Genomic DNA, 14282 nt, shown 5'->3' with positions numbered 1-14282 from the left:
TTTCTCTGTCTATGCTCTCCCTCGACTATAACCCATGGCTTTACTACTACTTATAAGCTAAGAAATCCCTAGCCCATTCCCTATCCTCAACGTTTCCACTGAGCTCCAGTTCGGAGCATTCAACTGTCTACTCATTATTTCCACGGGTCTATGCCAAATGAGTTTCTTAAATTTAACATGACCAAAAATGAACTCATGATTCCCATCCACCTCTGACTCTTTTATCCAAAAGCAACTCCACACAATCATTTGCTTAGGCTAACAACCAAGAAGTCATCACTGATTTCTCTCTTCTTCTATTACCGTGTTACGCTGAAAATAAGACCCAGCCGGACTATCAGCTCTAATGCATCTTTTGGAGCAAAAATTAATATAAGACCTGGTCTTATTTTACTATGAGATAAGACGGGGTATAATATAATATAATATAATATAATGTAATATAATATAATATAATATAATACCAGGTAGAATAGAATAGAATAGAATAGAATAGAATAGAATAGAATAGAATAGAATAGAATAGAATACCGGGTCTTTATAATATAATATAATACCAGGTCTTATATTAATTTTTGCTCCAGAAGAGGCATTAGAGCCGATGGTCTGGCTAGGTCTTATTTTCAGGGAAACCTGGTACGTCACACCCAATCCATTAACACGTTGTATCAGCTCTATCTCAAATATATCTTGACTTGGACCTTTCCTCAGAATCCCTACCATCGCTATCCTAGTCCAATTTGCCACTGTCCTTCTCTTCGACTACTCCAAAGTCCTCTCATCATTCTCCAATTTCCCCTCCTGTCTCTCTCCATAGTTCATTCGCTATAGAGAGGCTAGAAAGATCACTTAAAACTTAAGTCACTCTGTGTTCAATACCCTCCCAAAACTTCCCATTACCTTCAAAACAAAATTAAAAACTCTTTTTGTGGTCTATGGGTCCCACCTGGTCTTGTCACTACCTGTCACTCTGCAGTCAATTCTTGTCCCTTCTCTCTTGCTCACACTGCTCTCAGCCTTCCTGATGTGCTTATCAATGCGGCAAGGTCTCTGCATTTGCCCTTCCATCTGCCTGAGACACTCTTCCCTCAGGTATTCACACAGCCTACTCTTATTTCACTCCAGTTTCTGCTCAGATGTCATCTCCACAGAGGACTTCTCTATCGTCTCTAAAATAAGACTCCTGCTTTATCTTTCTTTGTAGCATTTATTATCACCTGACGCTCATTTATTTGTTTATTGTCTGTGTCCTACATTTGAATATAAGTAGGAAGGCAGAGAAAATTAGTCTTTTTGCCCAGTTCTTGGAATAGGGCCTGGCACATCTTAGGTATCAATAATTATTTGTTAAGGTTGTGTAGAATTATTATAATGGAGCAAAGGAGAAAGAATAAGTTAGGAGATTAGAAGAGAAAATCACATTTGATCAATGACCAAAATAAAAATGCTCACAGCACAAGGTACTAAAATCAGGACTTTTTTTTAAATTGAGCTTTACTACAGCAAGTCAAATTTTCTAATACCAAAGCATCAGTGTGGGGAAAACATAATAAAATTGGATCATGCTAGTTTTGTTTTTCTACTATGGATTACACCATCAACAAGAAATCATACGTCTAACTTACAGATAATAGAGTTTTTTGAGCAAGAAATGATTTAAGAACACATTTTTCAAAAGCAACCATTCAAATGATTGTTTATTTCAGATATACTATGAGTTATAAAGCATTCCTCAGTGAGCAAAACATGTAAATAAACCAAATGTCCACGAGTTACCTTGGTCTTCAAAAACTGTGACGTTAAGTCTCTTTGCTGTTCTACTTCACTGCGCACGTGGTTGCAGAAAGCCACAGAGTACTGGCGGCTGTAGAAGGGGCTGAAGTTTTTGACAGCAGCCTCAGTTTTCCCTGGGGGAAAAAAATGGAAATTGGAATTTAGAAAAGGAGCATTCTTGCAGAATAGACACACATCTACATAATTGTATAAACACCCCTCCGGTCTCCTTAACACAGTTTTCCCACAAATATACGAGCCCACCTTCCTGAGAACATGCTACACATGCCTTTACCTCTCTCTCCCCTTCTGACCTCATCCTGAGAGACTCTGCTGTCCCTATGGGCCATCCATCAGGTAACCAATAGAACTTTATGTCATTTTACACCAACAAACCATTGCCACGGCCATAAACTCAGCCATCCTTCTAATCCTTCCACAACCACCGTTCTACCTCACCCGGTTCTCCACTTCCACTTGCTCTTCATTCTATCTCCTTTCATTCAACGCCTACACAGCAATAATCCAGCATCCATCATTTCAGCTCATTTCAGTACACACATCACTCCCTTTGCCTTCCGATTACTAAGGCTCTTCCTCTTGCATGCTGATCCACAGCCCTGGATAAAAAATCAAGAAACTCCTTCTTCTAGTTCTACCCATATGTTTTTTGGTTTAAAATTCGTTGTCATTCAAACCATTTTGGAATTGCCAGGAGGTAGAGGGAAAAGCTTTGTTTTAAGAGTCTAAAGACCTGCGTTCTGGTCCCAATTCTAGCCATTCTTTCTCTCCAGGCTCCAGGGTGCCTAACTGTAAAGGAAGGTCTTTCACAAAGGAAAGTCCACACTTTCCTTGGAATCTACATGACATTGAAGCATAACCACGAAAGTACAGCTGCCTCGCAAGAGTGACCAAAAATTCAATATACTCTCTCAGCACCAGAAGAAAATAAAGCTGAAACTCAACCATGTTAGCTTTAGAGAGTAGGGTAGTTGCAAAGAAGGGAAAGGAGAATGAGAAATAGAGGAAAAAGAGAAAAGGAGTATTCTGAAGCAGATTGGAAATCATCAGAACCTTCTGAGGACTTGCTACAGGGTACAGAAATAAATACAGGTCCCACAGACTGAGCTGACAAGCTCTTAGTTCTTGGAGTAAGATATTTAGCTTGAGAAAAACTAAACGCGATCTAACATTCCAAACTATTTGTGAACACTTTTGTGTGAACTTAGCATAATTTTTGTTTTCAAATTTGATATTACAGTCAGCAAAGAAATATTAAAATACAACACACGGGCAAGATTTGTTTAGAGCTATTATGCATGCAAAACTTCAAAAATAAGTGAAGAGTTCTAACCACATAGATTGAGATACTCAATACAAGAACCTTGACTCCATGGCTGCCAGCTTCTACCCTACAGAATCACAGCCCCAAGCATCCAAAGAGCATGGATAGCCTTTTTATGGAGAAGCCTACTTTGGCTCAGGCATTTCGGTCTCATGTATGAGGCAAAGGGGAATTTTTGCTTATTTCCTCAAAACAACGACATTTTCTGGTCAGATTTATAATTAATACTTGTAAGGTGTTTTGAGGCCCACTAATAACTTCTGTGGAAATGCAAATGAAAGTTCCCATCATTTGAATCAGGCATGCTTTTGTTTGATCTGTGAGTTTATGGGATCTACTATTAATCAACATTTGCATAATACTTTAATACTCTCAGGCTTTATAACTGTCTAATTGGCTATTATTTTTATTAGCTTTTATGTAGTGCATAAACAAGAAAATTCTATATCCTGGTCTGTAATTTTCTTACACAGGAGTGGGACGTCTTTGAGAATTCTCACAATGACAGTGAACCTCACCTTAGTGAAACATATAAACAATCAACAAAATTTGCCCTTTAGGTCTAAGTAACCACTCTGGCCTAGCAGAAAGGAAGCCTGTTAATTTCTGATGCTAATTTTTGCCCTCTTGCAGGAACTTGGGTTTCAATGAAAGGAGGTGGATGTCATTTTATGATGAGCTCTACAAAGCTTGAAACCTGATTTCCTGCCCCATCACTAAGCTTCCCTCAAGGACGCCCAGCTTCTGTTGAGGTGCTACGATGCCACCACTCCCTCCCAATGTATGAGAAAAATGCTTCTGTGATTTGAATATTACATATGGCACCATCAATGCATCATCCACCAGGCAACACATAAAAAGGGGATTAAAGCTCCTTTGGGTGATTAACCTAATGACTGGTTCAAAATGTGAATAAAACAGCTGACAACGTCACACGTTCTCGGGGAAAGAGAACCTAAAGCAAATCCCAAAATGGATCGAGCTTTTAGTTTAAGCCTATCTAAACCCAAATAAAGGAAAGAAAACCCAATGTAGGGATCTTGACACTTTGAGAAAAGCCTGGTGCCAGGACAAAATACCACTGTGGTTAGGAAGATGGACACTGGAGTCAGACAGACATGGGTTTGAGTCCCATCTCTGCTACTTACCAGCTGTGGCACCTCATGCCAGTTACTTCCTCATGTATAAAATGAAGACAAGAGGAGCAATCTCATAGTGTTATTGTAATTACGTGAAATAATGCAGTACAGTGCTTAGCACTGCAGCTGGCACATAGAAAGTTTTTAACAATCCATAGTAATTAAATCAATGATGATAAGGGGATGATGGGGCATCCAAGCCAACTACCAAGGGAATGTCCTGAAGCTGAACCAAGGAATCAAGGAGAAGCCAAAAGCAGGCTGTCTGCTGTAATTCTTTAACTGGGGCCATCGTGCCCATACAGAACAGAGGTCCCACGCATGGCAGATTCACAACAAATATAACCGACATTTTCACAGATGTTTCAGGAACACTTATCAGCACACAAGAGGCCCTGAGTGCATCCCTGAATTAAAACCAACTAAATGAAACTTTGGCGTTAACGAGCCAAAGCAAATGCATGAGTTCATAACTGTCATATTGAGCCTCTCTTTGAGCTTCAATTTTCTCGCCTGTAAAATGGGGATAATAAGCCAACCAGTCCACAGGGTTTTCTCTGGATTAAATGAGATAGTCTGCAGGTAGAAAAATGTCTAGAGCAATGCCTGATACATTGATTGCTCAATAAATTTTGACTATGATTTAATATTCCACCAAGAAATCATTCGAATAAAGTGGATCAGCACCAGTGGTGCGACCATAAAATAACTTCCACTGAAACCAGCTTGTTTCCACAGTGTTCCAGATTCTTCAGTACTGAATTGACTTCATTTCCCACTGAACCCTCAGTTTCGTATCATCTTCCCATTGTTTGTACAACATAGTGCCAGGACTTTCACTAAAAGTGAGTTACTCAATAATACAAAGACTAGAACCAATGGAAGGGCTTCTTACACATTTTGTTACCCCAGCATTTCTGGCACATATTTCTTCTAATCCTACTCAATTATTGCCGCCTGCACGGGGATACTGTTGGCATAAATTTTTTTGACCAGGCTGCACAAAAAACCCTTCAGGGACATCATCACTGAAGCTAAAAAAAGCTTCTTTGACAACTCTGTTCATAACACTTAGCTTCAGTTCAAATTTTTAAGAGTTAAGAAAAGTATTATATCTTCTGGCCCTTTCAAAACCATTTGAATTCATATAGGTTCAAAAACTCAGCACTGTTATTTGATTCCTTCTCCCTCACGTTTTTACTCAATTATCAGATCTTGTCACTGCTATTTGCACAACACTTTTTTTTAAATTAAAGTTTATTGGGGTGACAATGGTTAGCCGTTACATAGATTTCAGGTGTACAATTCTGTAATATATCATCTGTATATCACATTGTGTGTTCACCACCCAGAGTCAGTTCTCTTTTGCACAACATTTCTTGAATTCACACCCTTTCCCCCATCCCAACCACCACACCTTAAATCAAGTCTTTATTATCTCTTTAATGATATTGTAAAAGTCTCTTCATCTGCCCTATCTCAGCATCACAGCAGAGCCAAAAGAAAACCTTACTAGCTCTCAGCTCTAAAAGAAGAACAAAAAAGTCAACGCCAGAGGGGGAGGGTGGCGTGCCAGTGCTAATACACGGATCCTACAGGGTTATGGGACATAGCCAAAGCTTGGTCTGTGTGGCAGAGGCAGATTCTGGGAAGTGGACAGAGTAAGTTCAGAGCCAATGGAGCAGAGCAGGAGAGGCTGAATCCAAGCCAGCCACCATGGTCCCACTCAAGAGAAAGCTGGCACAAGTTATCAAGGCCCAGATGTTAGAGTGGGGAACGGTCCTCCATAACCATTAATGCTCATAGGGAACTCTTTTGAAAGCCCTGAGAGGTATACCTCAAGTCATAGAGGCACAATCAATCCTCCGTGTCCTGGCCTGACAAGCTTCATTTGACATGTTGCTTCAAGACCATGTCACGACCTTCATAAAAATCTTCAAGAGTTCCCTACTGCCTGAAGTACTAACCATTTAGCCTGGCACCAAAGCCCTGGGATCTGGCCCCAAATATCCTTATTTCCCACCTCCTCAAACTGCCTCCTTGTCTTCTGTACATGCCCATGCCCTCACGCCTCCTTCTCCCCCTAAATGCCCTGCCAGCTACTCTCAGACCCTTCAAGCCCAGATGGCAATCCCAACCCAAGGAGAAGCCTTTTTGGCTCTCCTCAGCTGAATACCATCTTACCTTCTTTTGCCTTCTCCCTGAACTGTGCACCACTTTTTCTACAGCTGTTTAAATACAGCTTATCCCTTTTCCACGGGTATGCTGTAACTATGTATTCAGTGGATGTTTGTTGAATAAACGAAAGAATGGCTGTGTACATATTTAAGAGTTAAAGCAAAGTACAATGCATCACAATCATGAAACCCATGTCAATACCCCAAGAATGGAGAAAGGCACCGTTCTCAGCTCAAATATTTATTGTTCAAAATATATACTCTCAAAGCTCAACTGATTTGTTTTTTAAAAAAATCAGACTCTTAATCTGATTAATTCCTTTTAGGCTTTTAAATGAGTTTTGTCCTTGAAATTATACGTGGGGAATTATTTACACACAAAAGCCTTTTTTTGTTTTTCTTGACCAGTCTGTAAACATGGGAAGTATAAAGGGTCTAGGGTAAAACTTACATGAAGTCTGAAGAGCCTAAAAGGTTTGTATAGTTTCACATTCTAGAAGGTTCTTTGTTAACCTTCCAGTTCTGTAGCAGTTGAACTCTAATTTTTATCATTAGTGTGTTTTTTTAAAGATACTGTTTATAGTGGATTACTCTTAGTTTCTCCATCATTCCCAGTGTCAAAGCAACTATGATATATTCTTCTCTGAAATACACAGATTCCTTCCTGTTTAGAAAAATCAGCTCATAAGTACAGAAAGACATAAAAAACCCAAACACTATTTTTGCGATATTTCCTTCTAATGTATTTTATAATTTTTTTAATAGTTGAGATTATTGTATTTTGTATCCACTTTTATTTACTTGACATTTCACTTTTAGTTTTTCCTATGACATTACAAAAAAAAATCACAATTTTCAGATGTTACATTTTTATTGTTACTGTGAAGGAGAAAAATACAGAATTTTTAAAAAATACATTTATTTTAACAAAGTGGCTATTTCCCTGGAACTGAGGTAAATCCACATAGGAGGAAAGGGTTAACCAGACCTTTGGCACAGTTTCTTAAGACATGTTAAGGTTTTAGGTGAATATTAATTTGGAAGAACAAGAGAAGTGGCTCTAAAAATAACCATTTTTAATATTTATAAAATTGAGTATAATATCCACTATTGTTTATCTTTCCTGGAGTTTCTCCAATTATAAAAGTTTAAGAGTCCTGATGAATTATAACATCAGCTTTAGTCTCAGATTTCTAAGCACCATCACTTTGCACCTTAAGGGTGGAAAAATCAGAAATCCCAATTCACAATACAAAGGGGCAAAAATCTAATTACACAGAATAATGCCCAAGGACTCTGTCTTTCTTCTAGTAAATACCTTAGAGAATGGGGATAAATTGGATTCTCTATAATTGAACTAAGTAGTGTGTTTATTTTTTTAAGCACACTTATTATTAGTGTTTGAGTGACAGGTTTTAGAACAGACTGTACTAAGAAAAGTCAAAAAAAATCTTCCTGGGACAACCTTAATGCCAGCAAGTCCCTACATTCTACCAGACAGAAACTCCACTTTGAGCTGAAAATAAGAGACATACGAATATAAACCAATTTATGTTCTCTGTGATTTACTTCAGATGTTAATCCACGGAAGAGAAACACACAAACACTTATGTTCCCAAAGCTTATATTAAATATATCAAAGTCATTCTAAGACCCTCTCCAGATTTAGAAAGCATCTGGATAGAAAGCAGACGTGCTTAGGTACAAACAAAATAGTTTCCTGGTTTCCAAAACTCACATTCATGGAGATCCAAACCTCTTGAGTTAGGCTTGCAGTATACTTGACCTTGAATTGATAGAAACTTAATTTTCCCCAGTCCCTGTTCTAAAAGTAGGCCAGCATCTTTAATTTGGCCTTGAAATTTAACTCGTTAAGGGCATTCAATAAATCCACATGTACTTACAGATAGTCTAAAAGGGACCAGTACCAGCTGCAATGGGTGAGGCAGACGATAAAACAGTTTTCTACAAATGATCACAGCCACTGAAATAAATTAAGGTTCCCATCTGCACTACATATTTAGAAGAACAATACCTTCACAGGTTTATATAGGTAAGAGAAATGGGAGAAGTTAAGGGAGGAAAAATACACCACCATTTGAAAGTTACAATTCCTATAACCTTATTCTATGAAAAAAAAAACACCTCCCTGTGATCAGCTATTCCATAACAACTTTCTAGAACTCCAAGACCTTATCTCTGGTCTCCTCTTTTTTAGAGCAAGAAACCAAGAGTATTGTTAGAAGAATATATATGCCCGTACTTTTATGCACACATCTTTCTTTAGCCGTAATTAGGTTGAAGCTGACTTTAAATTTTCTTCCATTTCATTTGGGATAAAAGTGCTTGGAAATTTTCAAGATTATGTAGCCATTACCTCACAGCATGCTTCCAATTTTCTTATGACACATCTGATGAGAATAAATCTTGTTTATTTTGCCACTTCTCTAAGCTGTCTAATGTCCCCTAAGGAAGCTGCAGATTGGCTGTCTTTTTCTTTACAAAAAAGAGAGGGAAGAGTGTGAAAAAGAAAATTAAACCAATCTGACACAGCTACTTTTTCAGAAAGCATCACAGGAATCATGAATTCAGGAGGAATAATAATATATTTGCTCATTAGACAACCATTTCTGGTTTTGAAGAAAATATACAACTGAAACTCAGAAACTGAAATAATGAGATTCCCTTTGCTCTTTTTGAGCCTAATTCGAGTTAGTAATTTTTTTCCCTGCACATATTATCAGAGGTGCTCAGATTTTTCCAAAATCCTGAAAATATTCTTTACTTTGAGCTTGCTACCATGCAAATGAACACAACAGGCACATGAAAAGAAATCAGGCCAGACTTAAAATAAACAGGCACCAAGTCTAGGAATTTTACTAAGTGATTCTCCTTCCAACACAGTAAATCTGGTGTCTCCTCCAGGTTTCTCTTTTGTTTTTCCTAACTATATCCTTTCTTTTTCCTTCATTCTATTTTGCCACTTTTCTTCTCTCCACATGGAAGTATATTTGTTTGAAATGATTTCTATTATACTTTCTCCTTCATGCTCAAGAATCTATGCCATTAATGATTTTTAAAAAAAGCATTTCTAGGGGGGCCTGAATATGCTTATGATGTGTTAATCTAGGGATATGGGTAGTAACAATAGGAAATAAATGGACTTGGCTAGGAAAGTGAAAGGTTGTGGCATTGCTGGACTTGGGGAGGTCCAGGAAAAACTCTGTAAACTATTCACCATTTCTGCAGGCCAGCTGACGTTTTGAAACTACTTACAAGGCAGATAAAGTACTCATTAACGAGAATTCTCTTCGCATGTTCTAACTTATCCTCACAAGAACTTAGGAACTGCCAAAATGGTTCTGACTTCTGTCCACTTGATTCGGCCAGGCAGTTAGTCCTCTGAATATAGTTTTCTTGATAACAACCCAAACATCTCCAATCATCAAGTCTGACCTAGCACAGTCCGAACGATAGCTAATCACATAGACAAATTTTGCATTTTTGACAATATGGTTGCCAGTTAGTGGATCTATTCAGCACTACATTTAAAAATTATTGAGTAATGTACATTAGTGAAAAGTTATCCAAAAGTTATTGTATGTGATGCTCTAAAAAGAGATAGAAAAAAAACACCACAACCCACCCCAAACCTCAATAATACTATTTAGATAGTCCCAAGTTCTTTAAAAATCACCCCCCCTTTTTTTCTCTATGGAAATTGCTCTTCTATAAAGTGAGTTCATACGGTACTTAATAAATGTGCTGGGACCTCATAAGATTAGCTCTGCTTAGAGTCCAAGCCTCACAAATGAGATTCACTTACTCGAAACTAGTCATTATCATCAAGGGGGTTAAATATAAAGTAGAACTTTATAACTGAGACTACCTCCCACAATACACCTAAGAAAGCAGTGTGAGTTTATCTGGATGGTAGCACAGACGTGCCAAGGTCAAACACGTTCCAACTTTGATGAAAAGACCAAAGATTATAGACTTCTCAAGCTGGATAGGATCATACTGGTTATTTCCAACCCCCTCCTATTTTTACATGAAGAAATTAATTGGCCCCTGATCACAAAACTAGTTAGCAATGGAAAATTTATGAAAAAAAAGTCAGTGTTTTTAAAATAGTTTTTCTCTCTACTAAACACTACATTGATTTTTATGGAAGACTCCAAGCAGTTCTTTCTATTAATGGAGGAATGTAAGTACTCTTTGGTAATAAAAACCACACTGTCAAGAAGCCTTGTGAAATGATCTTAAATTTGGGGGAAAAGATAATGTTATGGTTAACTTTACGTGTCAACTTTACTGGGCCATGAGGGGGAGTGGGCAAACATTTGGTCAAACATTATTCTGGATGTTTCTGTGTGGGTGTATCTAGATGAGGTTAGTATTTGAATAGGTAAACTGAGAAATCAAGATTGCCTCCCCCAATGGACCTCATCCAATCAGCTGAAAGCCTGAACAGAACAAGGCTGAGTAAGAGGGAATTTCCTCCTATCTGCCTGCCTTGAGCTGGGACATTGGCCTTTTCTGGCCTTCCGACTTGGACTAAAATATTGGCTCTTCCTGAGTCTCTAGCCTGCCAACTTTTAGACTGGAGCTATGCCATCTACTCTTCTGTGTCTCCAGCTTGCTGACCTCAGATCTTGGGACCTGTCAACCTCCATAATTGGCATGAGCCAATTCCTTATTAAAAAGAATCTCTCCTTCTCTCTCTTTCTCTCTCTCTTTCTCTCTCTTCTCCCCACCCCTTCCCTCCTGCCCCCATTGGTTCTGTTTCTCAGGAGAACCCTAAGTAATACAGATATAATCAGTTGAAATACATGATTGAGTCCCAACACAATTATCAACTTATTTAATGTGTATTAAACTATTGGATCAATAACAAGTTAAAAGCAATGCAAATGCCTAGTGCTTCAATGCAATGAGTTCTCAATTTATCAGTATAATCAGCATGCCAATGAGTTTCAGAATACACTCTGAAATACATGGAATCTGTATTTAAAACCTTCCATTAAGTGATTTATGAAGGACAATAAAAGCATTTGGCTCAGGTTCATCCCCATTGGCAGAAGTTGCCAGCAAGAAGGCAGAGACCCAGCAAAGCTCTGAGCATGAGGGAAACGAGTTGACCTTATCTGAGTACCCCTTAATCTTGTTCATGTGTTCCAATTAAGTGGCATCACCGTCTCAATTAGAGCTGCAGTCTTTGTTGGCTAATAACATTTCCTGGGAAATGCACTAAGTCGATTTTCTTACCTACTGATTAAGAATCTGCTTTGCACCAAATTAAGGTTAAAAGGTATTGCTATGGACCAGACCAGTCATCCACGTGATATTTGAAATGTCTTTGGAACAAAGTTTCTCTGATCTCTTCTCTGTATCCTACTTTACAAAAGATGAGCCAAAAGATGAGATATGTTGAATTATAGACCATTAATAACAACGGTTTTGTGTATGTGTGTGTTTTCTTTAATTATGAACTATTTCAAACATACAGAACAGTAAAATGAGTAACATATATTTCCACTAGCCAGCGAAATAGAATCTTAACATTTTTGCCATATTTGCCTCAAAAACAAAAATGGAACAAAACACTATAGCTACATTTGTTACCCCATCTCCCCTGCTCTACATCACTACTAGGTACCACTGTGCTCAAAGTAATGTTTGTTCCTGTAAGTCATTTTAGACTCTTACAACATACATATGTATCCATAAATAATTAACAGCATTGTTATGCATATTTTCAAACTTGACTCTACCTGTCAGTCTGCAGCTTCCTTTTTTTTTTACCCATATTATTACAGATAGATAGATAGATATCACATAGATGGGATATTTAATTCTAGTTTATTCTTTTTGTAATTAAAATTTATCGGGGTGACAATAGTTAGTAAAGGTACATAGGTTTCAAGTGTACAATTCTGTAATACATCACCTATATATCACATTGCGTGCTCTAGTTTATTCTTTTTAACGGCTACCTGTACTTCTTACATATACTACAATCTGCTTCCTTGTGGATGGACCTCTCACTTGTTTCCTCTCTTTTTTGCTCTTGGGACAATGTTGGTGTTTTGGTTGGAACAACAATGAATTTGTGATTGTTATGAGGCTAACTAATGGCTTTATGAGAGACTCTCCCCATCAAAGACTGCTGCTAGCCCATACAGCACTTACGTGCAAACCAGGGGAAGGTACCCATCCTCCCGGCAGACAATCTACATGAGCGAAGAATGCAGCACAGGCTAGATTTTCGTCCCTTCTTGCCCCTCCTTAGTTAGGAACCTTGTGCCATGAATTTAATTAAGACGGGCAAACTGCCCTCCGGAGTAGTTAGACCATTTTGCACTGCCACCAGCATCATATGAGATTGGCATCTACGCACAGACTCACCAGAAGTCTATTCTCAAAACCCTTCTACTTTTGCTAACGAGAGGTAGCTCTTTTGTGCAGATGTAGTTATGAAACCCCAAGACATATCATCCCACCTATCTGAGCTATGTTGTCCAGGAAAACTGTTAAGAGGTGATAGATAATGGGAAGAACTATTCCCAGTATAGAGAGTTGGAATGTACATTTGTATAGTCTCACAAAAGAAGTGCGCAAAATGGCAGGTAGGTATAACTAATACTGTATTTGTACTTGCATATTATAATTTAACTGATAATTTCTCTTATGAACATTGCATATTTTTGTAGGCCAGCCTAGAAACCAACCAACTGTTATAATATTGTCTCCACAGGACAAGGCATTCCAAAATCCAAACCACTGACTTATTTGAAACATTTGGAGTACATGAAGGACTATGTAGATATGAGAAGAGAAACTGTTATTTCTAAGTTGCAAAAGGGCAACATTTTAATAGTAGATGCTCTCTTGGGCCGGTGGACTTCCTGTGGTTGGCTGACTGTGGATCAGAGGTCGGTTGCTTTCAAGGATGCAAATCTGACTTATTGGGCCATCAGATTAGTGGTGGCCATCTGTCTGCATCCCCCCAAGTACGTCACCATTTGAGGTTTCCACCGAGCACTCTCAGAGGGCCCATTCGGTTTCAGAACCAACACCCCAAATGGGAGGCTTCTGGGGTTTCAGATACATCTGGAGAAGGTTGGTTTAGTCTCAGTACAGAGCAAATTCTCAAGCCTTTCCCTTGGTCAGATCCATCCTCCGCTGAACAAAGCAGGACTTACAGTGACAAAGACTCCATTTCAGAGAGGTGTAAATCCATTAAGTTGGTTCCACTATTTATTAATGTATGACCTTAGGCAAGTTACTTTATCTGTAGGACAGGGTTGCTTAATAGAAGTGTCTGTCATGATGAAGAGATTCTACACCTTTTCTGTGTAGTATGGCAACTGAGCACGTGAAATGTGGCTACTCTTGACTTCCCTTCATGACTGAGAAGCTGAATTCACATTTTAGTCAGTTTTAGTAAACTTTAATTATAATAGCCACATGTGGCCAATGGCTATCATGCTGAGTAGTGCAGCTCTAGAAAAGTCTCATGTCTTCATCTTAAAATGCGGATAAAAATCACCATCTCAGTGTTTTCCTTAATCTTACTGGTTGTAAGATTCTCCTAGGCTGCCTGATAAAAAAAAATATATACAAAATTCCATGCCCTACCCGACACCCACTGAATCAGAATGTACCTAAGACTAGAGATCCTGTCTTGCCAATATGTTCTTCTGGTTGATTCTTATGATAGTTAAGATATTTAATAACAGTAACGATGACTAGATATTGATATTTGTAAGCAAGAGCAACACTCCTGGCACAGCATACACCCCTGAGAGAGAAGCCACATGCTCTGGACAAGTCAGTTTTTGTGCT

General features: G+C 38.4%; 1 protein-coding gene across 2 annotated transcripts in view; it reads right to left on the bottom strand.

The window, feature by feature from the left end:
* The window catches only part of NIBAN1 (niban apoptosis regulator 1), a 131467-nt gene that overhangs the window by 73414 nt on the left and 43771 nt on the right, over positions 1-14282 (bottom strand). The window contains exons 1-2 of one of the 2 annotated variants that reach the window (XM_081024736.1): positions 6442-6500; positions 1777-1907 (exon numbers count right to left, since the gene is read on the bottom strand). Coding sequence is in view for 1 of the 2 variants with exons in the window: in XM_081024735.1 (XP_080880861.1) it covers positions 1777-1907 (131 nt within the window). In the remaining variant the exon portion in view is untranslated. Of the gene's footprint in view, positions 1-1776; positions 1908-6441; positions 6501-14282 lie in introns of those variants that run through there. The other variant, XM_081024735.1, reaches the window with a different exon arrangement.

The sequence above is a fragment of the Rhinolophus hipposideros genome (genome assembly GCF_964194185.1).
Source record: "Rhinolophus hipposideros genome assembly, chromosome: 19".
NCBI classification, from domain to species: domain Eukaryota; kingdom Metazoa; phylum Chordata; class Mammalia; order Chiroptera; family Rhinolophidae; genus Rhinolophus; species Rhinolophus hipposideros.
This window is presented reverse-complemented; position numbering and strand designations above follow the sequence as displayed.